Source organism: Trichosurus vulpecula, chromosome 5, assembly GCF_011100635.1.
Source record: "Trichosurus vulpecula isolate mTriVul1 chromosome 5, mTriVul1.pri, whole genome shotgun sequence".
Lineage (NCBI taxonomy): Eukaryota > Metazoa > Chordata > Mammalia > Diprotodontia > Phalangeridae > Trichosurus > Trichosurus vulpecula.
In genome coordinates this window covers 177,701,473-177,728,279 of record NC_050577.1, presented here as the reverse complement: position 1 = coordinate 177,728,279, position 26,807 = coordinate 177,701,473, and the positions used below count along the sequence as shown (strand labels likewise).

The window sequence follows — 26,807 nt, the reverse complement described above, 5'->3', positions numbered from 1 at the left end:
GGCACATAAACAATATTTAGAGAGTTTCCCATCTTTCTAGAGGAAATTAACAGCTGATGGAGAAAAATAATGTAATAAAGTACATGATGCAAGTAGGCTAATGGTCAGACTGCAATTAAGTGTTAAGACTGAATTCTTGAACATCGCCTGCTCATCTGTATCTTCTTGTCTAATTGGCTGAACATCTTAACTATTCGCATTGCCAGTTGGTTCTCAATTACCCGGCACTCAGTTTTGACTTTGTAGTTCTTTGTCTGGCAGATGCTAGGAAGGAAGGTGAAGAAAAGAAAAACATATACCATGGCATAAATATCATAACACTCCAGCATTTTAAAAATGAAAACAAAAAAATCATATACTTTATACTATTTTTATGTACTCATACAAAATATATGATGGTTCTTGGTGATTCGGATGCAAGAATGGGTATCACGTAGGAAAACTATTATTTCCTTCATGAGATAAGTAGAACAACCTCTAAGGTTATTTGAAATTACGTAGCAAGAGTCCATGAGTTTAGGGCTTTTTAATATGGGGCTGGTAATTTGTTTTTTAAAAAAAATTTTATAACTATGTTTTAATATAATTGTTTTCTTTGTCATCCTATGTATTTTATTTTATGCATTTAAAAACATTATTCCGAAAAGAGATTCATAGGCTTTACCAGACTGACAAAGGGGTCAAGGACAAAAAAGAGCTTAAGGACCTCTGCTCCACATAAACCTTCACATCATCTGCATCCTCCTCATTTTCAATTCCAGACCCATATCATTGTTCATTACTAGAATACATGTTGATGTTCCTCTTTTGGGGCTATGTATCCAACTACATACCATAATCTAGATGATGTTTCATCCGCTTGGTTTTTCATGTGTAGATCTATGTCAAGCTCTTTTGAATGATTATGTTTCTTATTTAAGATATTGGGCAATGTTCTACAACAAAAAACTCAGCCAAATGCCATTTTCAAAAAGAGGCATTTGGAAGATTTCACCTTCTATAGGGAATCACTTCTATTTGGACTTTGATGGACATCCTCACTGTCCTGCAAACACCTCCGGCACATGTCTCCCTGTTTCCTATCCCCTCAACTGCTAGTGACTTCCTCCCAAACCGTTTTGTATTTAGCTCCTTTGTATATGTCCCCTTTATACTTATGCTGCACGTATTTCAGATGTACTTATTTTCTCCTCAAAAAGAAGGTGAGCACTACCCATAAGGATTGTTTCATTCCTTGTACCCATGCCCAATGCCTAACACAATACCTGGCCCATAGAAGATGCTTTAAGAAAACCTGCTGATTGTTTCTATGCCTCACCAGATATTAGTAATCAGGGATCGTTAATGATTTTAACATATAAATATCTAAAACATACATATGTACATAAATACATATCAATATTTTGTTAGATGAACTTTTAAAGGGATGCTTGGTTCTAGAAAATCAAATTCTTTTTAAAAATATTTTATTGAAATATTTTGCTCATATTCACTTGTATTTCTATTTATAACCCTCCCCCATACTCTACTTCCACCCAGAATCATCCCTTGCAAAAAAATAAAATAAATAACAATTGTGCAAAATCAGCCAGCACATCAACCATACCTACAGTATATGCAATATTTCATATTTATAAGTGTGAAAAAAAGAAAGGAGGTATATTTTCTTACTTCTCTGAGGCTAAACTTATTCATTACAGCCTTCATTGTTGCTTTTGGGGTTTTTTCCCACCTGTATTGTTTTAGTTATTACATATATTGTTGGGGCAGCTAGGTGGTGCAATGAGTAGAGCACTGGCCCCGGAGTCAGGAGGACCTGAGTTCAAATCCGGCCTCAGACACTTGACACACTTACTAGCTGTGTGACCTTGGGAAAGTCACTTAACCCCAATTGCCCTGCCTTCCTCCTCCAAAAAAAATAAAATAAAACATATATTGTTTTCCTAGTTCTGTGTACTTCACCCTGCATCAATTAATATGCTTTCCCATGCTTCTATGAATTCTTCATATTCATCATGACTTAAGGAACAGTAATGCCTCATAACATTTATGTACCACAGTTTGTCTAGCTATTCCCCAGTACATGGCCACCTACCTTGTTTACAATTCTTTGCTACCACAAAAAAATTATTGCTGTGGATATTTTAGTGTATATGGGACCTTTCTTTCTGTTAACCTTCTCAAGATACAAACCTGGTGATGGGATTTCTGAATCAATAGGTAAAGACATTTTTGCCACTTTTTAAAAGAATAATCCTAAATTGCTTTCTAGAATGGTTGGATCAATTTAGAGTACCACCAATAATACATTAGTGAGTTTATATTTCCACAGCAAATCAAATGCTTTTAACAGTTAGTAAAACACTAAGAAACTTAAAACATTTTTGTGGCAGCAAAAAAAACAGTGAAACCTCAATTATGGATTGCCTGAAAAAATTATGTAATATAAATATAACTAAATGTCATTGCATAATAAGAAATAATGAATGAGGAAAAAGTCAGAAATGTGAGAAAGACTTGAACTCATGCAGAATGAAGTAACAGGATCAAGAAAACAACATGCATGATGATATAAAGGAGGAAAAAAGCAAAGAGACATCAGAGCATCAATGCAATGACTAATCTTGACCCTAGAAGACTGCTGCTTTCCTAATTCTTCATACTTCACTCTGCATCAGTTTATATGTCTTCCCATCTCTCTCTGAATTCTTCATATTCATCATTTCTTTCATTCAGCATAGCTCTTCCTTCTTAGTAGAGAAGCATTGGATTACAGGTACAAAATGAGGCATGTGCTGTCAGACACATTAAGGTATATGTTTTCTTTTACTGCAGTTCTCTCATACAAGGGAAGGTTCTATGGGAGTAAGGGCTTTATTGGAAAGAGACAACAATATAAAAAACAAAAAGTATCAATAAATCATTTTTAAATGGGATCTCATATTCTCCATAACTCAAAGTCAGTTATGATGAGAAATCTGTGGTATGCTACAGAACTTCAGCAAGGCCTGCTTGTTCCCTTTCCTTCACAAAGCTTCATCAAGCATACCTTTCTTAAGTGTATTACAGCATTTTCATATAATTTGGTAGAGATAGGAAAGTAGATATATGGGGTCAGTAGTTACTAATATTTTCTTGATTACTGTTTTTTGGTAATAATTATATCTGAGATTTCTGGTCCTTGGTATTATTTACTCTTTCAGGTGCCCTAGAAACTGATCCCTCAATACCCCCATAATTGTAACACATTGATATACTCCAGGTTATCTTCCCAACTATCAATCAAGAAAAAAGCATTTACTTGATGGACTCACCTTATTAAGCCCCTTCACAAAAGCAGAAATAGTATCAGCGCTCGAGGAACTTAAAGTCTAGCTGAGGCAACATCAGGTATACGTACGTATGCAAAATCAATACAAGATAATTTTAGGGGAAAAACACCAGCAGCTGGGAGGGTAAGGAAAAGCTTCCTGTGTGTGGTGCTTGACTTGAGTTTGAAGGAAACTAGGAATTTTAAGAGATATAAGTGAGGAAGGAGTGCATTCCAAAGATGGGAGACAGTGCAAAGACAAGAAGGGAAATGGGAGCCCTGTGAATGAGCAACAGTAAGAAGGACACTTTGAAGTGACCTAGGGACCTTGGACCCAAGGGTGCACTGGTTACCCTCATTTGAACGCTCTTTAATTTGTCGATGCAGTGCTCAGAACTGACCATAATGTTTCAGGTGAAGTTGTCTCACCCAGCCATCACCTTATTTCAGATCCTGTCACCTCTCATCTGGATTACTGCAACAGCCTTCTAATTGATCTCACTACTTCAAGTCTTTATGCCAATCTATCTTCCACACAGCTGCCAAAATTTTCTTAAAATAGGTCTATGTTACCCCCTGCTCAACACACTCCAGTGGCTCACTTGCCTAGAGGAAAATATAAATTCCTTTGTTTACAACCTGGCATATTTCTACCTTTCCAGTAGTCTCATACTCTAATACTCTCTATGCTGGATGACAATCCAGCAACTGCAGCCAATTTGTTGTTTCTTGCACACAACGCTACAACCCCCATCTCTGTTTGCACTGATTATCCCCATGCCCGGGATACTTTCCCTCTTCACCTCTGATGCTTGACACACCTGGTTACTTTCAAGATCAAGCTCAAATGCAACTTTCTGTAGGGGTCTTCCTGGGACCCCCAGCCACTTGAGCCTTTCCATCTAAGTTTACATTCCTTCTACTCTATATCAACACATCCATAAGGGATGTGTTGTTCCACCCCAACAAGATCCTTGAGGACAGGGACTATTTTTGCCTTTCTCTGTATCCCCAGTGCTTAGCAGTGTCTGGCACATAATAAACAATAAATGCTTGTTGATTTTTTGAACTAGGAGTAATAGGTAGGAATAGCAAAGGTGCAAATATAACCTTGGTATAAGCTTCTTAACAATTACAGTTATTCAAATGGAATAGACTGCCTTAGAAGGTAGTAGGCTCCCTCTTGGTAGAGGAGATATTCAAATAAGGGCTGGATGACTATTTGTTGGATGTACTGTAGTAGGGATTCCTCTTTGGGAGATGAGTTGGACTAGATGGCAGTTTATACCCCTTCCAAACCTAAAATTCTATGATTTTGCGATTCTTTATTCCTTATTGCAATTTATTCCCATCCATTAAACGTCTATATGGAATGGTGATTATTGATGTCTCTTCTTCCCATTATTAGCATAAATAGCTGATTAAATAGGTCAAGCTAGAATTGACTTTATTCACTATATTTACATTTTTGCTCTTTCTTCTGCCACAGTATTGATTTTGATCTTCGCTCTAACAATTTATTTGTCTTACTACACAAATAATTGATTCAGAAATAACTCACACATCGGTATTCAGTTGTTTCTCATCAGTTAAAAATTAGTGAATTCCTTAAGTAAATTTCATTTGTGATGTTATTTGGTGCTAGACATGTCTATTTCTTCCTAACTTTTCTTTCCTAACATAAAGCTTCTGTACAGTCTAGAAGTCCTTGACCTCTTTTTTTCTTACTTCTTACTACTCATGTCTTCCATATCTTTCATATCTTTTTAGTCTTCCAACTTTTGCACTGAAGTCACTGAGCATCAAATTATATCTTTATTTAATTTGGAGGGTCTTATCAAATACTCTGTAGAATTTTTTTTGCTTATTATTTGTATATCACAATTATCACAATGTCATATGCAAATAATAAGCACCAGGAGACTTTCACTAATAGTAAGGCATACTTCTGGTGAAAAACAGGAGGCAGGAACTAATTTTTTTAAAGTTCAATTTCGAAATCAGGGGATAATAGGGACAATTACTTGACCCTACCTCCCAGGGTATTTGTGAGGATAAAATGAGTAATTTTAAAGTGCTTTACAAACCTTAAAGCACTATATTAATGCTAGCTACTATCATCATCATTAACAATAATAAAAGTTTATAATTGAAAGGGAGAAAAGATAGGAAGGAAAACAGTTGATATGCTTTTTGATTTTCTTTTTGTTTGCTTTGTTAAGATTGGGGAAACCTGAACACGTTTTTAGGTAGAGGAAAGAAGGCTGTGGACAGCAGCACATTTGGAAAATACTGCCGCAGGTGCTGCAGCCTCCACCTCCTCAGAAAAAATCTTGGTTACTGTTAATTCATCTTTAAAAGAAAGAGAACAGAACCTTAACAAGCGACAATTTGCTGATATCTGTGAAGCAGTCATTATGAGAATTCTTGACACTTTAAATTCCTACCCCAAAAGACTTGAATTGTTGAATTGTGTTTTAGAGGAGTCTACCACTATAGCCAATTGTTTGTTGTGCTTTTGGTTGTGGATTTTCTCACAACTGATAGACTGTTGAAATATTAATTTCTATTTGTGCATTCTTTATTACTATTAATAAATTATACAACTAGTAAAATTGATGTTTGTTTAAGCAGATGAGGCCATCCTGAGATTGATGTTTCTAGTTTGGGAAATGATCTGGTGCCATTAGTGCTTTGGAAGGAGTCCCTAGCAACTTCTCCAGTACTTGGTACAGATCACTGGCAGAAGCCCAACTGCTGGACTGGCCTCCAAGAGTACATGAACCTAGAGGGATGAGTCTAGACAGTGCAAAGCCAAGGTGAAAATGAAAAGCTTCTTCAGCAGCCTCCAAAAATACTTCATATTATGAGGTCTTAACTATTAAGATCTGGGGAAAGTATAACATAGTTATAATACAAATAATATGTACTATATATGTAATATATATAATATATAACCTATATATTATATATATATAACCTATATATTATATATATATAACATAATATTTTATATGTATATATATATTCCTACTTCTTTAAGTCTTTGTTAAATGTTAGTTTGTGAGTCTCTTGTGTCAAATATTTCTTTGGTATCAAAGAAATAAATAGATGTTCTATACCTGATTTACATTGCACATTGCACATTCCATTCCCTTTTGGGGAGATCCTAGATCTTTTTCCCTAATCTAGGGCTTTTGGGAAGCTTAAACATTGGCCACCAAAAATAATGGCATTTAATAAAGACCAATTCCATGAGTATGTGATTAACATAGTCAAATTTTAGAGAAGCTTAGAAAACACAATTGTCATTAACATACTATAACAGCATGAATGGAATTGTAAATTCCTTTTTTGGTAGTCTAAAACTTTTGTTAGAAGCAATTCATTATAGAATTGATTCAAATCATTTATAACCACAAGAAAAGGAAATCACTGGACACCTGGTAGGAAATCAAAATGAATAATAGTGTTAATCTTAGATTTTTTTATACTTTTTTCAATCTTTTCTATCAAAGCAAAACACTAAAACATTAATGCATTTTTGTGTTTCCTTCTCCCTTATCCCCAATTTGTTTTCTAGCTGAAAATTATCTTGATGATGGCCAATTTTTCCGCACTTTGAAAACTTCCTCAGAAGTACTTTGTTCTTTTTCCAGGAAAAAAAAAAACTTTATTTTTCTTTTGTAGCCAAGAAGAAAGAATAAACAACAGGAAAAGACATCAAATTCAACTTTACTTCACAGATGGTTGTCAATTATAGTGCAAATTTTCTGACCATAAACTTAACTTTAACCCACAGAAATCATTCTTAAGAGCTGATGGCTCAGTCTCCATATCAGTACAAGTTTGGACCTTTTTTCAGAGCCTCATTATTTATGCCTCTCTCACTCTCTCTCTTTTTGTTGTATGTGTGTGTGTAGTGAACCTGTGATATGGCTCTTCTGTCTACAAAATAACAAACTAGGGCCTTCACAGTTGCTCACTAGGATTTGTAAAGTAAATTTTAATACCAATCTTATATAAAGACATTTCTGAGGCAGAGTGAGATGTTTCACAAAAGACTTTAGCTTTCATTGTGCTTTTAAACCAATAACAGATACTATGGATGGCAAAACTAATAAGTTAGGTGCATTTATTTATAAATTTCCATTAAAGTGAATTTTATTGACACTATGTTAACACCAAAACGAACACAAGAGTAAAACGATCCCCTAAACAGCCACCAGTTCAACCTCTTCAATCCCTATGCCAGTTGTTTGAAATGTCATAGCTAACCAGGAAAGCCAATGTCCTCATTCTCCTGTTTCTCTTGCCAGGGCATCTGTCCTTTTGAAGACACTGGATTACTTACCTTGAAAGCCCTCTTCACTGGGGGAGAAAGATGTGTGTGCTTTCATCACTAGAGCATGAAGTGACCCAGAGTAGGGGAAGTGATCTGTTCCTGGTATTCCTATTTGTTACTTGTATTACATTATTTTTCCAGAGAAAAATGAGCAATTAAGTTCTATAAGGCTCTGAGTACTATACTTCATGGTTATTATGAGTTAAATAAGCTTTTCTAGGCTGACCTGAGAGCACAATATCCATTTTAACAGTCTGATATATATCATGTAATTTAACCAAGAGATGAGAAAACTGAGGCTTAGCCGGATTAAATGATGTGTCCAAAATCACACATCTGTTTTCCAATAGAGGAATGGCTTATGATTATGATACAAGTGAGACACAAGGGAATGGCAAGCTATGATGGTTGTTGCTGCTGCTGTTGACCCATGTTGGTAATAAAACTATGCATTTCAATCCATTCTGCACCAGCTGAAACTATGAGACTATGTAAATATGCACAGGAATGCATTCTACTTTCAGTGAAGGAGCACCGGGAATCAGCTGAACTGTTCTGCTCCACCAGGCAGGTGCACATTAGTAAAGCTATGGTTTCCAATGCTATTCCTGTGTGAGATTCCATTGCTTGTTTCTGATACCTATAGCCCTGGTCTCTGCACAATTGTAATTATTAGAACAAGAAGGTATTTCAAATTCTGTTAAACAAATAATGATAATAATATCTTACATTTGTCTAACACCTTATAGTTTACAAAGCAGTCTCAGATAAATCATCTAATTTGATCATCAATATATGTAAGCAGAGCAGGTATTATATCCATTTTACAGATTAGTCCATTGAGCCTTAGGGATATTCTTAACAGTTACATATCTAGTAAGAGGTTAAGCAGGCTGGATCTAAAACATTGAGAGGTGGGGAACCTCGGGCCTCAAGGCTACATGTGGCCTTCTAGGTCAAGTGCAGCCTTTTCACCAAGTCCAAATTTTATAGAACAAATCCTTTTATTAACAGGGATATGTTTTGTAAAGTTTGGATTCAGTCAAAGGGATGTACTTGGGGACCTAGAGGGCCACATGTGGCCTCAGGGCTGCAGGTTCCCCACCCCCGAATGGAAAAGAGGGTTGGCTAAATGCCTGAGCCCTCAGTCTTAAATCTTATCATGAAATGACCAAAGTCAACTATCTTTTTGTTTTCTTAGCTGTAGAAGTACCCCTTGTATACCTAAACATCTATTAGCACCTACTTGATAAAATTGGAAGGGTGTCCCAGGTAAATTATTGGTTAAATCAACTTTTGTAAGCTAACCAATAACCATTATTTGATCAACGCCTACTTTTTAAAAACTGCTACTTTTTCTCCCTGGGGCTGAGGGAAGAATATAACCTTTCTCCTTTCTGATAGTTTTCATTTGCTGAAGGAAGGTTTACAATCTGCTGACTTCTGCCTCTTTCATGCCTCTTCTCCCCACTTCCTCCACTTTAACACACCATAAAATGACTATACTATCACTCTATGAGAGTTAATAATATTCATAGAAATACATTAATAACATTAACAATATTATTTATAATTAATAATATTCATGTAAATACAAATTCAGAGATGTCAGTTTCTTTTGTTGTACCAGTCCTCCCTTCTACTAACCTGTACTTGAAAATGGTATTGTGGGTGAGCAATTCTCCTTAGTACATTCTCCCATGATCGAAGTTAGAGTCACTGTAGGAACTTCAGTACTGCCTGTCACAATAGAAAACAAAATGGTATAAAGACAAAAGTGACAAATGATATCTAACTCATATGTGGAATATATTGTTATATATCTAGAACAGATCTCATCATCTTTCTCCCCAAACCCATCACTCTTCTGACCTCACTATTACTGTTGAGAGCACTGTTCTTCTGGTTATCTAGATCATTCTCAGAGTCATTCTCAACTCCTTACTCTAACTGATCTCATCTCACACATCCAATCAGTTGACAAATCTTTTCATTTCCATCTTCAAATATCATTCCCTTAGTCCTCTTTTCTCCACTCACACAGTCTCCCCTCCCCCGAGTTCAGGCATTCATCACCTCTCATTTGGACTATTGTAAAAGCTTTCTAATTGCTCTCATTACTTCAAGGCTTTCCCCATTCCAATCCATTTTCCAAAGTAGCTGTTGAAGTAATTTTCCTAAAGTATAGGCCTAATGACTCAATTAGTCAAAAAGCATTTATTAAGCACTTACTATGTTCCAGGGCCTGTGCTAAGCACATTAACTTCCAGTGGCTCCCTATCACATCCATAATCAAACATAAAATGCTTTCTTTAGCATTTAAGTTCTTCATGCCATAGCCCCTTCCTCCTTTTCTAATCTTATACTTTACTCTTTTTCATATACTCTACCATCAAGCCAAACTGGCTTGCTTATTGTTCCTCCCACATGAGGTCAGATTGCTCATATTTCTGCCTTTGCTTCAGCCATCCACCATACCTGGAATGTTCTCTTTCCTCACCTCTGCCTCTCAGAATCCCTGGCTTCCTTCAAAACTCAGGCAATGGCATATTCTGCAGGAGGCCTCTCTGAGTCCTCTTAGCTGCTAGAGCCATCTACTCTCAGTTTACCGTCCATTTACCTAGAATGTGCATATGTGTATATACACATACATGTGTGTGTTTGTGTATGATGTAATATATAGGATCTATACAAAAGAAATTTCTAAGTCAGTAAATAGGGATGATTTTGTCTCTTAGATTATGTTCATGTTTCTAATTTATTTCACTAATCTCATTCTATCACTTTCTTTTTGAAAATTATATCAAACAATAGTGGGAAAGGGGAAGGGGAGATCCTTATTTTACCTCTGTATTTATTGGGAAAGTTTTTGGCATTTCCTCGTTGCAAGTGATGCTAGCTTTGGGTATTACACACAAACACACACACACACACACACACACACATATATATATATACACACACACATACACATGCACGTACATCTATACATTGACATATGATCTCTCTATATAGATCTATACATACATCCTATTTATATGCTATCTCCTCCCATTAGAATGTATGATCCTTAAGGGTAGGCACTGTTTTTTATCTTTTGCTGTATCCTCAGTGCTTAGCATTATGTCTGACAGTATAAATGTGTGATATTGATAAATGCTTATTGACTGAGGTTGGCTGATTGGTATGTCTTAAGAGCACAAAACATTGGTCTATGTTGTCTATTTCTTAAAACTTAATTGAAAATGAAAGACAAATACAACTGACAAACTAAATGCACAAACAAATCTAATGAAAAAGGAAATCATTTCATATATAATCTTAGAGGTGGAAGAGACCTCAGAAGCCACTGAGTACCCATGGAATCTCACTTACAAGATCCTTAACTTATAGCTGTGTTTACTTTGAATACTTCCAATGAGAAGGAATCAAAAACCTCATGAAATAGCTGAATCCGTTTTGAGGCAGTAGTTTTTATAATGTTCTTCCTTACACTGATTATTACTGTTATGTAGCATAAGTTTAGTTTTGGAACTGCAACTCTCCCTTTATTCTCACATTTTTTCCCTTTATTTCCCTTAACATTCTAGATTTTTTGTTACTCTAAATGAATTCTGTTATTTTCTTTAATTTTATGAAACATGTTTGTGGTAATCTGATTAGAATAATATTAAATCTGTAAATTAATTTGAGTAACATCATAATTTTCATTATAATCGCATAGTCCTTCCACAAGTAATGAATACCCAACCAATTATTTAAGTTAATCTTTATTTCTTTAGCATATTTTATAATCGTTGTTGTGGTTGAGTTGTTTCAGTCGTGTCCAACTCTTCATGACACCATTTGGGGTTTTCTGGGCAAAGATCCTAGAGTAGTTTGCCATTTCCTTCTCCAGCTCATTTCATAGATGAAGAAACTGAAGTAAACAGGGTTCAGTGACTTGCCCAGAGCTACACAGCTAGTAAGTGTCGGGGGCCAGATTTGAATTCAGGAATAGGAGTCTTTCTAGAGAATAAGTCTATGCATTTGCCCACATGAAAACCAGTCCTTCAAATATTTCACATCCCTTTTAAATCTCCTATTCTCCAGGCTAACCAACTTCAATTATTCTTTACATGAATACATGATAACATGTTCTATTTACATGATAACAGTTCTAACACTGCTCTAAGCTCCAATTTGTCAGAGTTCCTTTCAAAATGTAATGATTAGAACTAAGCAAAATAGTCCAGATACAATCTGATCATTAAAAAGTACAATTGGACTGTTTTTCCCCTTTTTCCTCTAAAACACATGTTTAATAATGCAGTCTAAGGTCTAATTATTATTGTTTTGATAATCACATTGAGTCATAACAAGCTGAAGGCAACTAGTCCTATTAAGGCTTTCTTCATGTGAGTTACTATCAAACCAGGGTTTTTATCATCTTTATATAAAGCAATAATGATTTTTGTACCTAGAATAAGAGGTAGGAAAGATAGGAGGAGGGCAAGGGTTTCAAAACAGAATCCTAGGGCACTGACATAAAAATCAGCCAAGGAGGACCTCACCCTTAAAGATTACTGAATAGCTTCCAGTCCCATCCAAGAAGCATTTTTTCTTTTTAATACTGTTTTGGTTTTTTTCCCAATTACATGTCAAGACAATTTTTAACATTCATTTTTACAAGATTTTGAGTTCCAAATTTTTCCCCTTCCCCTCCCTCCCCTCTTCCTAAAATGGTAGGCAATTTGATATAAGCTATGCATGTGATATCATATAAAACATATTTCCATGTTAGTCACTTGTAAAAGAAACAGAGCACAAGGAAAAAAGCACAAAAAAGAATAAAGTTAGTGGAAAAAAAGCATGCTTCGATCTGCTGAGTCCATCAGTTCTTTATCTGGATATCGATAGCATTTTCCTTCGTGAATCCTTTGTACTTGACTTGGATCATTGTGTTGCTGAGAAGAGCTGAGTCATTCACAGTTGATCATAACACAGTGTTGCTGATACTGTGTACAATGTTTTCCCAGTTCTGCTCATTTAACTTTGCATCAGTTCATATAAGTCTTTGCAGGTTTTTCTGAAATCTGCCTGTTCACCATTTCTTATTGAACAATAGTTTTCCATTATATTCATACAGCACAGCTTGTTCAGTCATTCCCCAAATGATGGGCATCCTCTCAATTTCCAATATTTTGGCCCCCATGAATAGGGCTACCATAAATATTTTAGCACATGTAGGTCCTTTTCCCTTTTTTATGATCTCTTTGGGATACAGACCTAGTATGATATTGCTGTATCACAATTTGGTTGCCCTTTGGGCATAGTTCTAAATTGCTCTCCGGAATGGTCGGATCAGTTCACAATTCCACTAAGTGCATTAGTGTCCCAATTTTCCCACATCCTCTCCAACGTTTATCATTTTCCTTTTTTTTTTGTCAAATTAGCCAATCTGATACATATAAATTGTTACCTCAGAGCTGTTTTTAATTGCATTTCTCTAATCAAAAGTGATTTATTGGGGCACCTAGGTGGTGCAGTGAATAGAGCAAATAGAGTTAGGAGGACCTGAGTTCAAATCCGATCTTAGACACTTGACATTTACTAGCTATGTGACCTTGGACAAGTCTTTTAACCCCAATTGCCTTGCCTCCCCTACTCAAAAGAAAAGTGATTGGGGAGCGGAGCCAAGATGGAGGCTGAAAAGCAGGGACTAGCGTGAGCTCCCCACCGAGTCCTGCCAAAAACCTATAAAAAATGGCTCTGAACCAATTCTAAAACTGCGGAACCCACAAAAAGAGCAGAAGGAAGCAGGGCTCCAGCCCAGGACAGCCTGGATGGTCTCTGAGTGAGGTCTATCCCGCACGGAGCTGGGAGCAGAGCAGAGCGGAGTGGAGCAGAGCCCAGCATGAGCGGCGTGGATCAACCAGACCAGGAGCCAGGCAGAGCGTGCCCTAGCGCCCTGAATCAGTGAGCTGCAGCAGTTACCAGACTTCTCAACCCACAAACACCAAAGACAACAGAGAAGGTTAGTGGGAAAAGATGCGGGAGTGGAAGGAGTTCGTGGTCCAGCTACCGCCCCGGGGGCAGTGGAGGTGGGGCAGCTACATAAGTACAGCTGCAGTTGCTTCTGGCCCCAGGCCCACCTGGTGGGACGAATTAAGTGGCAGATCAGAGCAGGAGTGCACAGCCTGCTGAAGATCTAAGCCCAGTCCAGGTTGGGGGTTCTTGGGGAAGGAGGAGTGCTGGTGTGGCAGAGCTGGCACATCCCCCCCCAGGCATGGAACATAGTTCTCTTAACTCTACAAGCAGTCATACCCCGCTGAAAAACTCAAGGGTCAAGTTAGTTGGTTGGGAATATGGCCAGGCAGTGAAAACGCACCCAGATTCAGTCTCAGACTCTGGAATCCTTCTTTCGTGACAAAGAAGACCAAAACATACAGTCAGAAGAAGTCAACAAAGTCATTGAGCCTACAACGAAAGCCTCCAAAAAAAACATGAACTGGTCTCAGGCCATGGAAGAGCTCAAAAAGGATTTGGAAAAGCAAGTTAGAGAAGTAGAGGAAAAATTGGGAAGAGAAATGAGAAGGATGTGAGAAAACCATGAAAAACAAGTCAATGGCTTGCTAAAGGAGACCCAAAAAAATGCTGAAAAATACACTGAAAAAAACAACACCTTAAAAAATAGACTAACACAAATGGCAAAAGAGCTCCAAAAAGCCAATGAGGAGAAGAATGCCTTGAAAGGCAGAATTAGCCAAATGGAAAAGGAGGTCCAAGAGACCACTGAAGAAAATACTACCTTAAAAATTAGATTGGAGCAAGTGGAAGCTAGTGACTTGATCAGAAATCAAGATATTATAAAACAGAACCAAAGGAATGAAAAAATGGAAGACAATGTGAAATACCTCATTGGAAAAACCACTGACCTGGAAAATAGATCCAGGAGAGATAATTTAAAAATTATTGGACTATCTGAAAGCCATGATAAAAAAAGAGCCTAGATATCATCTTTCAAGAAATTAACAAGGAGAACTTCCCTGATATTCTAACTTACCCCACAGGAAAAAAGGAGGAAGAAGAAGATAAAAAAGGGGGGAATGATAGAAGGGAGGGAAGATGGGGGTGGAGGTAATCAAAAACAAACACTTTCAAAAGGCGACAGGGTCAAGGGAGAAAATTCAATAAAGGGGGATAGGTTAGGAAGGAGCAAAATATAGTGAGTCTCTCACAACATGAGTATTGTGGAAGGGTTATACATAATGACACATATGTGGCCTATGTTGAATTGTTTGACTTCTTAGGGAGGGTGGGTGGGAAGGGAAGAGGGGAGAGAATTTGGAACTCAAAGTTTTAAAAACAGATGTTCAAAAACAAACAAAAAAAAGTTTTTGCATGCAACTAGAAAATAAGATACACAGGCAATGGGGCATAGAAATTTATCTTGCCCTACAAGAAAGAAAGGGAAAAGGGGATGGGAGGGGAGTGGGGTGACAGAAGGGAGGGCTGACTGGGGAACAGGGCAACCAGAATATACGCCATCTTGGAGTGGGGGGAGGGTAGAAATGGGGAGAAAATTTGTAATTCAAACTCTTGTGAAAATCAATGCTGAAAACTAAATATATTAAATTTTAAAAAGTGATTTAGAGAACTTCTGCATATGCTTATAGATAGCTTTGATTTCTTCATCTGAAAAGTGCCTATTCCTATCTTTTGACCATTTATCAACTGGGGAATGGCTTCTATTCTTATAAATTTGACTCAGTCTCTATAGCTTTGAGAAATGAGGCCTTTATCAGAAACACTTGCTATGAAGATTGTTTCCCAGCTTTGTGCTTTCCTTCTAATCTTGGTTGCATTGGTTTTATTTATGCAAAAGCCTTTTAATTTAATAGTATCAAAATTATCTATTTTATATTTCATAATGCTCTCTATGTCTTGTTTAGTCCTAAACCTGTAACTCACTTAACTTCTCCTTTAAGAATTTGGATGCTATACCACTTGATGCATATATGTTTAGTATTGATATTGCTTCATTGCTTATGGTACCTATTAGCAAGATGTACTTTCCTTCCTTATCTCTTTTACTTAGGTCTATTTTTGCTTTTGCTTTGTCTGAGAGGAGGATTTTACTTCAGCTGAAGCATAACAGATTCTTACCTTTACTCTGTGTGTATCTCTCTGCTTCAAGTGTGTTTCTTGTAAACAACACATTGTAGGATTTTGTTTTTTTACCCACTCTGCTATTCATTTCTTTTTTATGGGAGATTTTGTCCCATTCACATTCACAGCTAGCATTACTATCTATTTCCTTCCATCCTGTTTTTCTCCTGTTCGTTCTCTCTCTCATTTCACCCTTTCCCTCTTCAATAGTGTTTTGCTTCTATCTACACCTTCGCAGTCTGTCCTCTCTTCTGTCAGTTCTCAGCCCCTTCCCCACCTTTACTTAATCTCCTCCCCTCCTACTTTTCTGTCCAGTGAGATATATTTCTGTATTTAACTGATTGTGTACATAATTCCCTTTTTGAGTCAAACTAATGAGGGTAAGGTTCAAGTGATGTCCATCACCCACCCTCCCATCTTTCCCTCTATAGATATCTATAGATTTTCACACCTCTTCCTGTGAAATAATGTATCCCATTCTACCTCTCCCTTTCCTCTCCATCCAGTGTGCTCCTCTTTCTCATCCCTTAATTATTTTTTATGTCATTCCCTCAAATTCACCTTATACCCTCTGTCTGTATTCCTTCTAGCTGTACTATTAGTGGTACAACTTTTAAGAATTACAGGTATCACCTTCCCATCTAGGGATGTAACCAGTTCAACTTCACTGAATCCTTTATGTTTTCTTTTCCCTTTTTACCTTTTTAGATTTCTCTTGGGACTTGATAATGGAGATCAATTTTTTTTGTTCGATTCTGGTCTTCTTACGAATGCTTGAAATCCTTACATTTCATTGAATGACCTTTTTTTCCCTTGGAAATAATTTCACTGGGAAGGTGATTCTTGGTTATAGTCCTAACTCCTTTTGCTCTCCAGAATATCATGTTCCATGACCTCTGATGTTGCAGCTGCCAAGTCCTGTGTAATCCTGATTGTGGCTCTCCAATATTTTAATTGTTCCTTTCTGGCCACTCGCAGTATTTTTTCCTTGACTTGATAGTTCTGCAATTTGTTCCTCGGAGTTTTTATTTTGGGATCTCTTTCCTGAAGTGATCAGTGGAATCTTTCAATGCCTATTTTGCCCTCCGGTTCCAGAACATCAGGGCAGTTTTCCCTAATAATTTCTTCAAAGACGCTGCCCAGTTTCTCTTTTTGCTTATGGCTTTCACATAGTCTAGTGATGCTAATATTGCCTCTCTTGGATCTATTTTCCAGGTCAGTTGTTTTTCCCATGAGGTATTTCACATTTTCTTCCATTTTTTCATTCTTATGAATTTATTTGATTGATTCTTGATGTCTCACAGAGTCATTAGCTTCCACTTGATCAATTCTAACTTTTAAGATGAAGTTTTCCTCAATTAGTTTTTGTATTGTCTTTTCCATATGGCTAATTATACTCTTTAAGGAGTTGTTTTCTTCAGTGGATTTTTGTATCTCCGTATCCATTTGGCCAATTCTACTTTTTAAGCAGTTTTCCAAACTGCTGGCTCTTTTTCATAATTCTCTTTCACTTTCACTTCTCTTTCACATTCAATTCACTGTCATATCTTTTTCCATTTTCTTCTACCTCTCTTATATGATTTTTAAGCTCCTTTTTGAACTTTTCCATGAGTTCTTTCTGAGCTTGAGACTACTTCCCGCTTTTTCTTTGGAGTTTTGCCCATAGGTATTTTGACATTGTTGTCCTCTTTTGAATGTGTCTTTGGTCTTCCCTGTCACTATAATAACTGTCTATGGTCAGATTCTTTGTTGCTGTTGGTTTTGCTCATCTTTTTATTTCTGGCCTTTTCCCTTTCTTTTAAACTTGAGCTCCGCACCCAGGGTGGAAGGGGAACTGTCTCAGGCTTCTCATGCCAGTGTCTGCAGGCCCTAGCTGTCTACCTTGTACTGTGCTAATGTTTCTGAGGCCCCTGAGGGACCATCGTGGCTGGTGCTGTGCTGAGGGGATATGGTGGGGAGGGGTGGCTGGCACTGCTGGAGGCTGTATGGGTTTGGCAGCTTACCTGGTGCTGAGCTGGGGTCCTAGTGGTGGTATCTAGCATGTGCTGAGGCCTGATGGGGTGTTTCTGCATTTCCCTAGGGCTACACTGATGTACATGGAGATCTGGATGCTGGAGGATGCCTGTTTATACTTTTAATTCTAAAATTCTATGATTCTCTGAGCCTCACACTTGCTTCTCAATAGTCTAGACATTGGCCAGACATGAACTGATGAGCAAGTTCTTGACCTACTCTCCTAGCTGGAGATCAATGCAGAAGATGGCCTGAAGCACAAGAACTTGTGAGAAACCCCTCTTCCTATCAAACCTTCTATGTTTCCCATGTGGCCAGCTAAGAGTGAGCAGCAGAGGGGCCTGATCTTGTGCAGGGAACAGGAATAGGTGCCACTTGGAAGCTGCTGCTCACCACCTAGTGCTGGGTCACAAATCCTAGGTGGACAGAGGAAGGGACTTACACTTAAGGGTGGCTTTCCAAGGTAAGCATCCATTGGAAGAGCTAGGATATATACTGAGCAAGGAAGTACAGAAGCACACAGCAGCTATTTAATGTGCCCTATAAGTGAAGTAGTGTGTGTGTATGTGTGTGTGTTCGGTGGGGGCGGGTAGAAGAAAAGTGTTGGGTCTCTCAATTTTAGCCCCCAGGCCAGTCTCAAGCCTGCAGTGGAATAACCAGGTCAGGAATTCCAGACCTAGGGGAATCCCAGTCTTTTCATTCTGAACCTGAAGAGCTTTCCAGGTGACTATGCCCATCAGTAGCCCACTGAACTTTCTCCTATTGTATACTTTCTGATTCAGTCCTCTCTGATTGTGGCTTCTTGGGAGTTGGAGATCAAAGAATCTCCCATGCTGGGTAATTCAGGTTTCACCAGGCAAGGTCTCCATCCCAAGTGACTTTTAGGTGGATAGAACTGACCCCAGATGGATGCTGAGCTATTTTCCTCAGGCTTAGTGGAATACTGCATGGCTCCCTACACACATAGTACCCTCACCTGGTGTTCCGCCCCACTCCTTCTGTTCTTCAGTTCTCTGATGTGGCGATGGCAGTTCAGAGAGCCGACGCCGGTGCTTATAGGGTTGTCTGCCCCGGCCCAAGTAGGTCAGGGCTTTGCAACACTAGTGCAGCAAGGATTGTCTGCTGCCAGTGTAGCTGCAGCTGCCAGCATGCTTTTGCTCTTAAAGGGCTGCAGGGGCACTGACTGTCTCAGAGTAAACTTTTGCAGCCTGGAGCTAGGCCACTGGCACTGAGAAAAGTGGGGGTGGGGGGATTTTATTGCAAGTCCTAAGGTCCTTGAGTCTACTGATGCAACCTCACTGAAGGTAGGAGTGGTATGGGAGGTAGGGGAGAGGAGCTGAGAGCTTAGGGTCAGTGACCTTCAGTTTATGGTTTTTTGTGTTATTTTTTAATCTTCTTTTATATATTCGGTGGTCCTAGACCATGGAAATAGCTACAGTTGTTTTATCTTTGGTGCATAAATCATGTTTTGGAGAGGTCTGAGATCAGAGAAAATGCCTGGTCTTCCATCTTGTTGTTCACATGACCCAGAAGTATTTTCCTTCCTTTCTAACCAGAACTTTATTCTTCACATTCTGTCCAGTTATTTGAAACAAACTAAATTATGTATGACAGTGTTCAATATTTTAAATAAAATACCCATGCCTCTTTGTTCTCTTGCTGTCCATCTCTTTCCAAACCATGGATCATTCCCATCATCTGCCTTCTCGTTCCTATGCACAAGATGCAGAATAGAGCTGTAGGAATCTCACAATTGTGTTGAGTGGTAACATTACAAATTAATATCATCTGACCTCAACTATGCCTTCATTATTGCAAGGCAGTCTATTATTCTCTAATTGATTCTCTATTTCATTCCTCACAGGAGCTATTCCAAACCTATTCTTCCTTCCTCAAGTCCTCCACATTCCCATTCCCTTTTAACCATCACCTCCCTTCCAAGCTGGGGACCTTGCTTCTTATTTTACTGAGAAAATTGAGAAACTGAGAAAAATTGAAAAAATTCAACATGAGATCCTTCTTCTAATACTTTTCATCTCAAAAACCTCTTGATATTATCTATCCTTACTTCCCCTTATCAAGTCCAGCCTTTCTTCATGTCTACTTGATGCTAGCCCCTCCTATCTTCTCCAACAGAATTCACCCTCAATCTTCTACTTACTCTCATAAATCCTCAATCTTTTCCTATCTATTTTAAATATACCAATTCTACTTCGTCTTTAAAAAAACCTAACTTCACAAGATCCTACCATACCTTCAAGTTATCAACTTCTCTCTCTCCTATCTTTCTCAAATTCCTTGAAAAAGCCATCAACACACATAGCCTTCACTGCTTCTCCTCCTCCTCACTCCTCAACCTTTTGCAATCTGCCTTCTGACTTAATCACTCTCAACTGAAATTATTCTCTCCAAAATTAATAATGATTACTGAATTGCCAATGTTTTTTTTTCCCCTTAAGCCTCATCCTTTGCTACCTATCTGCTTCATTAAGATACTGCTGACCACCCTCTTCTCCTGGATACCCTTTCCTTTCTGGTTTTTCATGACACTACTCTCTTCTGGTTCTCTTCCTATGCATCTTACTGCTTCTTCTCAATCTCCATTGCTGGCCCATTATCCATGTCATATCTCCTAAACATAGAAGTTTCACAAGGTTCTATCCTACACCCTGCTATCTTCTCTTCCTACACCATCTCTTAGTAATCGCGACAGCTCCTTAATAGATCAATTATTTCTATGTAGATGATTCACAAATTTATATATTCATCCTCAGTCTTAGACCAGAACTTCAGTTCCACATTACCAACTGCCTTCTAGACATGTTCAAACTTGATGGCCCAGAAATACCTCAATTTCACATCTAAAACTTATCTTTTCTTAAAACTCTTACCTCCAAACATCCCTATTTCTGTTAAAGGAACCATCATCCTTACAGCCTCCCAGATTCATAAGCATGGCATTACCATTGGCTCCTTGCTCTCTTCTACTCCACATATCCAATTAGTTGCCAGATCTTGCCATTTCTACCTCCACAGCTTCTCTTGAATCTGGTTCCTTCTGTACTCTCACACAGCACATAGCTACCACATTATTTCAGGTTTTAATCACTTATTTACTCTATTATTGTACTAGCCCCCTAACTGGTTTTGGTGTCTCTCCCACTTCCAATCCTTCCTACACACTGTTTCTCATTTGCTTTTCCTTAAGCATAGTTCTAATCATGTCACTCCTCTACTTAATCAAGTCCACAGCATACTATTGCCTGTAGGATAAAACATAAACTCCTCTGTTTATCTTTTAAAAGATCACACATTGGCCCAACCTATCTTTCCAGACTCATGTGACATATAATCATGCCTCCTACCCCACCCCACACACACCCTTGTCACTACATTTTAATATAAGCTCCTCGCACATAGGAATTACTTCATTATTTTTGTGGCTCAGCATAGTGTCTGATAAATAAGTGCTTTGCTTATTGAATGATTAATTAAAGCCTGAAACTTATTGTACATACCATCAGGGTTAACATTTTTAATATGTCTAAACCAAACTATTGTTTCAGAAACTCAAGCAATACATGCTACGTCTTGGTCTCACATATGCGATCATACAAAAGTTCTCATTCTATTAGTAATATTAGCTTACCTATTCATGCTGTTTGCATATGTTTTTCATTCCTCACCAGCTCTCTCAATAAAAATTCATAAGTGATTTTGTTAAAGAACTTGATTTTTTCCCATCATTTCATATCATGTATTAACTAGAAGGTAATTTTGTTCCTATAGAATATGGTTCATATTCAAAATACATGCAAATACTCAAGTGAATCTGAGATGTCATTGATGTGAATACTCTCCAAAGGTGAATATCCATCATCTATTCCTGCCCTATGTGACTCTTGTACTTCCATAAGTTCACAATGGGGGGAGAGGTTCCATCCAACATGCCAAGGGGCTTCTTCATTTTCTACTGATATCATGAGGGTACCATAGTAATACATTTCTTTCTTTTTTCTTCCTTCCTTCTCTCCTTTTTTCCCTCCTTCCTTGCCTCTCTCCCTTTTTCTTTCTCTCCTTCTCTCCCTCCTTTCCCTTCTTCCCTCTCTTCTTCTTTACCTCCCTCCCTCTCTCCTTCGTTTCTTCTTTCCTTCCTTCCTTTTTTCCAATTATTCAAAAACATTATTCTCAAAGAGGGTCCACAAGACCCCTTGGACCAGGCTGTCAAAGAGTCCATGAGACAAAACTGGTTAAAGCCCTAGGTTTAATTGTATGCCATATTCTGGACAGCAGGCATTCTCCACTCCCTTAGTTTTTCCCATGTGCATGGTTAGGTTTTGATTGGTTCTGGATCTTTTCCAGGAAGCTCTGCAAAGTTCCTGGTCTTGATATAATCAACAAGATCTTATGTCATCAACAAACTAAAAACACCAGGAGGGCCTCACCATCTATAAGGAATCCTTCCTCAATTTCAACTCTACATTGGCTGCCCGACACAATAAAAGTGAATACTTTTGGCAAATATATGTCTCCTTTCATGCTGCCCCTGATATTAGTGATCATCAAACAAGGTTATTTCCTTTCTAGAACAGAATAATGAAGTTTGTTTAAAGATATAACCATATTCACAAAAGAAATGATACATATTTTAAATGTATCCTAGCTGTCTTTCTCAATGCCCACCCACATGAACTACCTGGACTCTACTCTCTGGGTCCCTGGGCTCTGATGGGTGAGCTTTCACCTTATATTGCCCAGAACCAGTCTTCCACATCACTTCTTGGCAATTTCCAAACCATGCTGACATACTCATACCCCCACATCTCTGCTCACCTTCATATTATGTCTTCCTCCATTAGAATGTAACTTTCTGGAGAGCAAGGAGTGCCATGTCTACTTTTGGTATTCCCAGTGCTTAGCCCAGTGCCTTTGCACATAAATACTTAATAAATGGTTTATCACTCACTCATTGATTCATTTATCAGATTCTACATTGAGTATGCTGACTTGATCAAGCTACAAATCTAAGAAGTTTTTTGACTTTCCAATATTCTGGAGACCTTTAAGCAAATTCTAATTCACTATTAGATAAGAAATGCAAGTCTTTTAGGACAATTTTTTTCTTCAAATAAATCAGGGAAATAACTTGTACAGAAGATAAGGAATGCAACATCCAGTCAGTCATTAACTTAATAAACACTTGTTATTTACTATGTGTTAGGCACTGTGCTAGGTACAAGGGATACAAAGACAAAAATAACAACAGTCTGTGACCTACCTAATTCCTGCTTCTCAGTATCTTTTGCTGGTTCTCATCCAGGTTATGTTCACCAATGACAAATGTCCCAAGAGTCTCTGTCCTGGTCCCTCTTTTCTTCACTACTATTTCACTTGTAAAATTAACTACCATGTGTAAACTTATTTCTCTATTCAGATGATTCCTAGATCTATAAATCTATCCTTAATCTTTATGCTGAGTTCAAGCCTGGCATCTCCAACATCATCTTCAGCAGCAGCAGCAGCAGCATAATTAGCATTTATATAGTGCTTTAAGGTTTGCAGAGGGCTTTAAATATATTAACCTAATTGATCCCCACAACAACCCAATGAGGTAGGTAATATTATATTCCTCTTTTGCAGATGATAAAACCAAGAAACAAAAAGGTTAATTGACTTGCTCAGGGTCACATAGCTAGTAAGTATCCAAGACACTTACTAAACAAACTCACTCTATCCAAAACAGAACTAATTATCTTGTCCCCCAAACCTTCTTCTCTTCTCTACTTCCTTGAGGATACTACCATCCTCCCAGGCACTTAGATTAACAACCTCAATGTCATTCTTGACATCTCTCTCACACTAACTCCACATATTCAATTTTATTGCCAAGTTATTGTTTCTACCCTCACAACATTTCTCATATATGTCCCCTTCTTTCCACTCACACTGCCACCAGTCACACAGGTTCTCATCACCGCATATCTGGACTACAGCAATAACCTCTCCTATCTGAAATCTCTCCTCCCTCCAAACTACTCTCCACTGAGTTGCCAAAGTAATATTCCTAATATGTAAATCTGACCAAGTCACCAATGGCTCTCTATTACTCCCAGGTAATAATATGAATGCTTTGTTTGACATTTAAATCTCTTCCCAACTTTGCTCCTTCCTGCCTTTACAGTCTTCTTACACATCACTCTCCTCTATGAAGTCCATGATCCAGAGACATCGGCCTTCTTAAGTTTCCTTGTATATGACACCTAATCCCAACTTCTGAAACTGAGGCAGACTCACTTCTTCTGGCTTCAAGGGCCAGGTCCAGAACCATGTCCAAAGTGCCCTCTATCGATGCCTGCCTGCCCCCAACCCCCATTTCTCTCTTTTTCCCTGTCTCTCTGTCTTTCTCTCTGTGGCTCTCTAGCTTTCCTCCACCTTCTCTCTCTCTGTATCTCTCTAGCTTTCCTGCTTTCTTTTCTTCTCCTCCTCTGTCTCCTTATCTTTATACAGAGAGGCAGAGTCTGTCAGCAGTCTTTCAGCATTGAATAAATTCATGTTTCCAGAGAAATAAAAAACAAAAATTTTACCCATTAGCTTTTATCTATAATATAGTTAACAAGCTACAGAGGAGTAATATTCTTCCATCAGAAGAGTGATTTAGTGGTAAAAGAAATACCTGTAATAGGTGTTCTGTTTTTCAGCCTATCCACCTCCATGATAAAGTCATCTTTCAAAAACAGGAATCCAATAATGGAGAACAAGTAGACGAGGATGAGAGCGAGGACTGCAGTCAGAATAATGGAGCGACCATTTCGGGTGACACTCTTTATAACATTGAGCAAAGTCTCCTCTCTGTATACCAAATCAAAAAGCTAAAAATATAATAGAATAAGAGAGGAATAAATAAACATGAGAATAGCATACAAATAGTAGGTGGAATCATCCTAGTAAATCCTAGGAAAAATATTGATCCAAAATATCTTATATACTGTAAAATATAAGAAATTTTAATATTTTCCTTTAAGAATAAATCTAATAAAACTCATGATAATATACTAAATTGGTTTGATAAACAATCTAGTCAACTGAGAAAGAACATACAAAACTATAACAATCCCAATATTGGGTTTAAATAATGTTTTTACCTAAACAAAAGATTATTCTTTAATTTCATTATGTATACTTGTAAAATATGTGTTATAGTTAAAAGAGAGAATGCATGCCAGTATATATAGAAATGATGGATAATTAGCAAATTCATTCATTATGGTTTTGTGTTATTTCCACTCAACAGGGTTTTTTAAATGATATCTTCATAGTTATTTTGTATATTAAAAATATGTAAAACTTTATACACCTGTATTATTGTTGTAAACTATAAAACATAAAGAATTCAAATAAACTTGTAAATTCTAATACCTTTCTTTTCAAAGTTCTATATCTTCTATTCTATCATAGAATCTTTCTAAATGGAAAAGGGAGTATGAAATTGGAAGTAAACGCAATTCAAACAATTATTTAGCACAGACTGTGTAAATCACTGTGCTAATATGATAGAATACAAAGACAAATTGCACATCAAATAAATTCAGCACAGAGGTAAAGTACTTTGCTGATTCTTAGAATTAAATGGTTGTAACTTCTATAGTAGTTTCTCGGAGAAAAAGACCCTGATGAGAACAAGAGCTCCTATTTTTGTTCTATAAGTATCCATGATTAGGATAGACTGTCGGGCCTGATGAAAAAGAAATAGAAACAGGTGATATAGAAACTGATACCTATGTGTACATGATATAGGTATATATGTACATATATAGAGATGTGTATGTATATATAGAGAGATAAATCTAGATCATATGCACATATAGGAATAAGAGAGAGTATTATGTACATAAATCAGACACTTTTTTAGATAGATACTCACCAAGAAACTGTAGAAGAACTCATGGACAAAAAGACCCAGCATGCAGACCAAGACATAAGCTACATGGTAAAGAAAGGCCATGTCCATGATAACTGCTCGGTACCCACGAGTGAATGTTCCACGATTTCCAACAAAGCTTACCAGAAATACTATTTTATTACAAAGCTAAAGGGGAGAAAAAAACAAGATCTATTGCATTCTATTACTCTTCACATAAATAGGGAGATACTGTCAAAAGTAATTCATCATTTAATGATTATCATTTTATCTTCTTATTTCTCATTATATGACCTCTTAAACAATGCTTATACATAACTCTATTTATATATCATATACAGAAATATATATTCGTACATACAAATATATCTCATATCCTTTGCAACTTCATATTGATAAGTGACGTGTAGCACATTCGTATATTGGGCTTGCAATAAACTCTGAGGAATTGTCTAATTTTTTTAATTCTAGAATTTTATTATATTGAAAGTTGTTTTTAATAAATTAAGCACAGTATTACATCATTTGGAACTTCAAAATCTATGTGTCTGGTATACTGTAGGTGCTAACTAAAGGTTCGTTGATCAACAGTTCTAGTATCCTACACAACACAGTAAATATACCTACTCATTAAGCAATTAATAAATACAAAGTATTGGTGAAAGCATGAATACTTTGCATTTATGGAAAAAACAGCCTCCTCCTTGAAGCCTTCTTTGATTCCCTCAGAAGGAAAGCATTTCTCCTTCCTTGTAATGGATAGAGCACACTCTTTAGACATCTCTTTTGTCCTCACATTTTACCTTATGTCAAACATACTGACATACATGCCTTTATTCCCCCTATTATGTGACAAGCTACTTAGAAGAAAGAAATATTGTTTTTCTTCTTTGAATAATAAAAGCTAGCATTTATACAATACTTTAAAAGTTTGTGAAACACTTTACAGATATGATTTAATTTTAACCTCACAACAATCCTGGGAGCTGGGTGCTGTTTATCCCCGTTTTACTGATGAGGCGACTGAGGCAGAAGACAGTGGTAAAGTGACTTGCTCAAGGTCACACAGC

The 26,807-nt window shown here is 37.4% G+C and overlaps 1 protein-coding gene across 1 annotated transcript in view; it reads right to left on the bottom strand.

Moving 5' to 3' along the window:
• The window catches only part of ITPR2 (inositol 1,4,5-trisphosphate receptor type 2), a 545,841-nt gene that overhangs the window by 65,942 nt on the left and 453,092 nt on the right, over positions 1-26,807 (bottom strand). The window contains exons 50-52 of the mRNA XM_036758879.1: positions 25,741-25,905; positions 24,493-24,688; positions 9,303-9,395 (exon numbers count right to left, since the gene is read on the bottom strand). Of these exons, the coding sequence (XP_036614774.1) occupies positions 9,303-9,395; positions 24,493-24,688; positions 25,741-25,905 (454 nt within the window). The remainder of the gene's footprint in view (positions 1-9,302; positions 9,396-24,492; positions 24,689-25,740; positions 25,906-26,807) is intronic.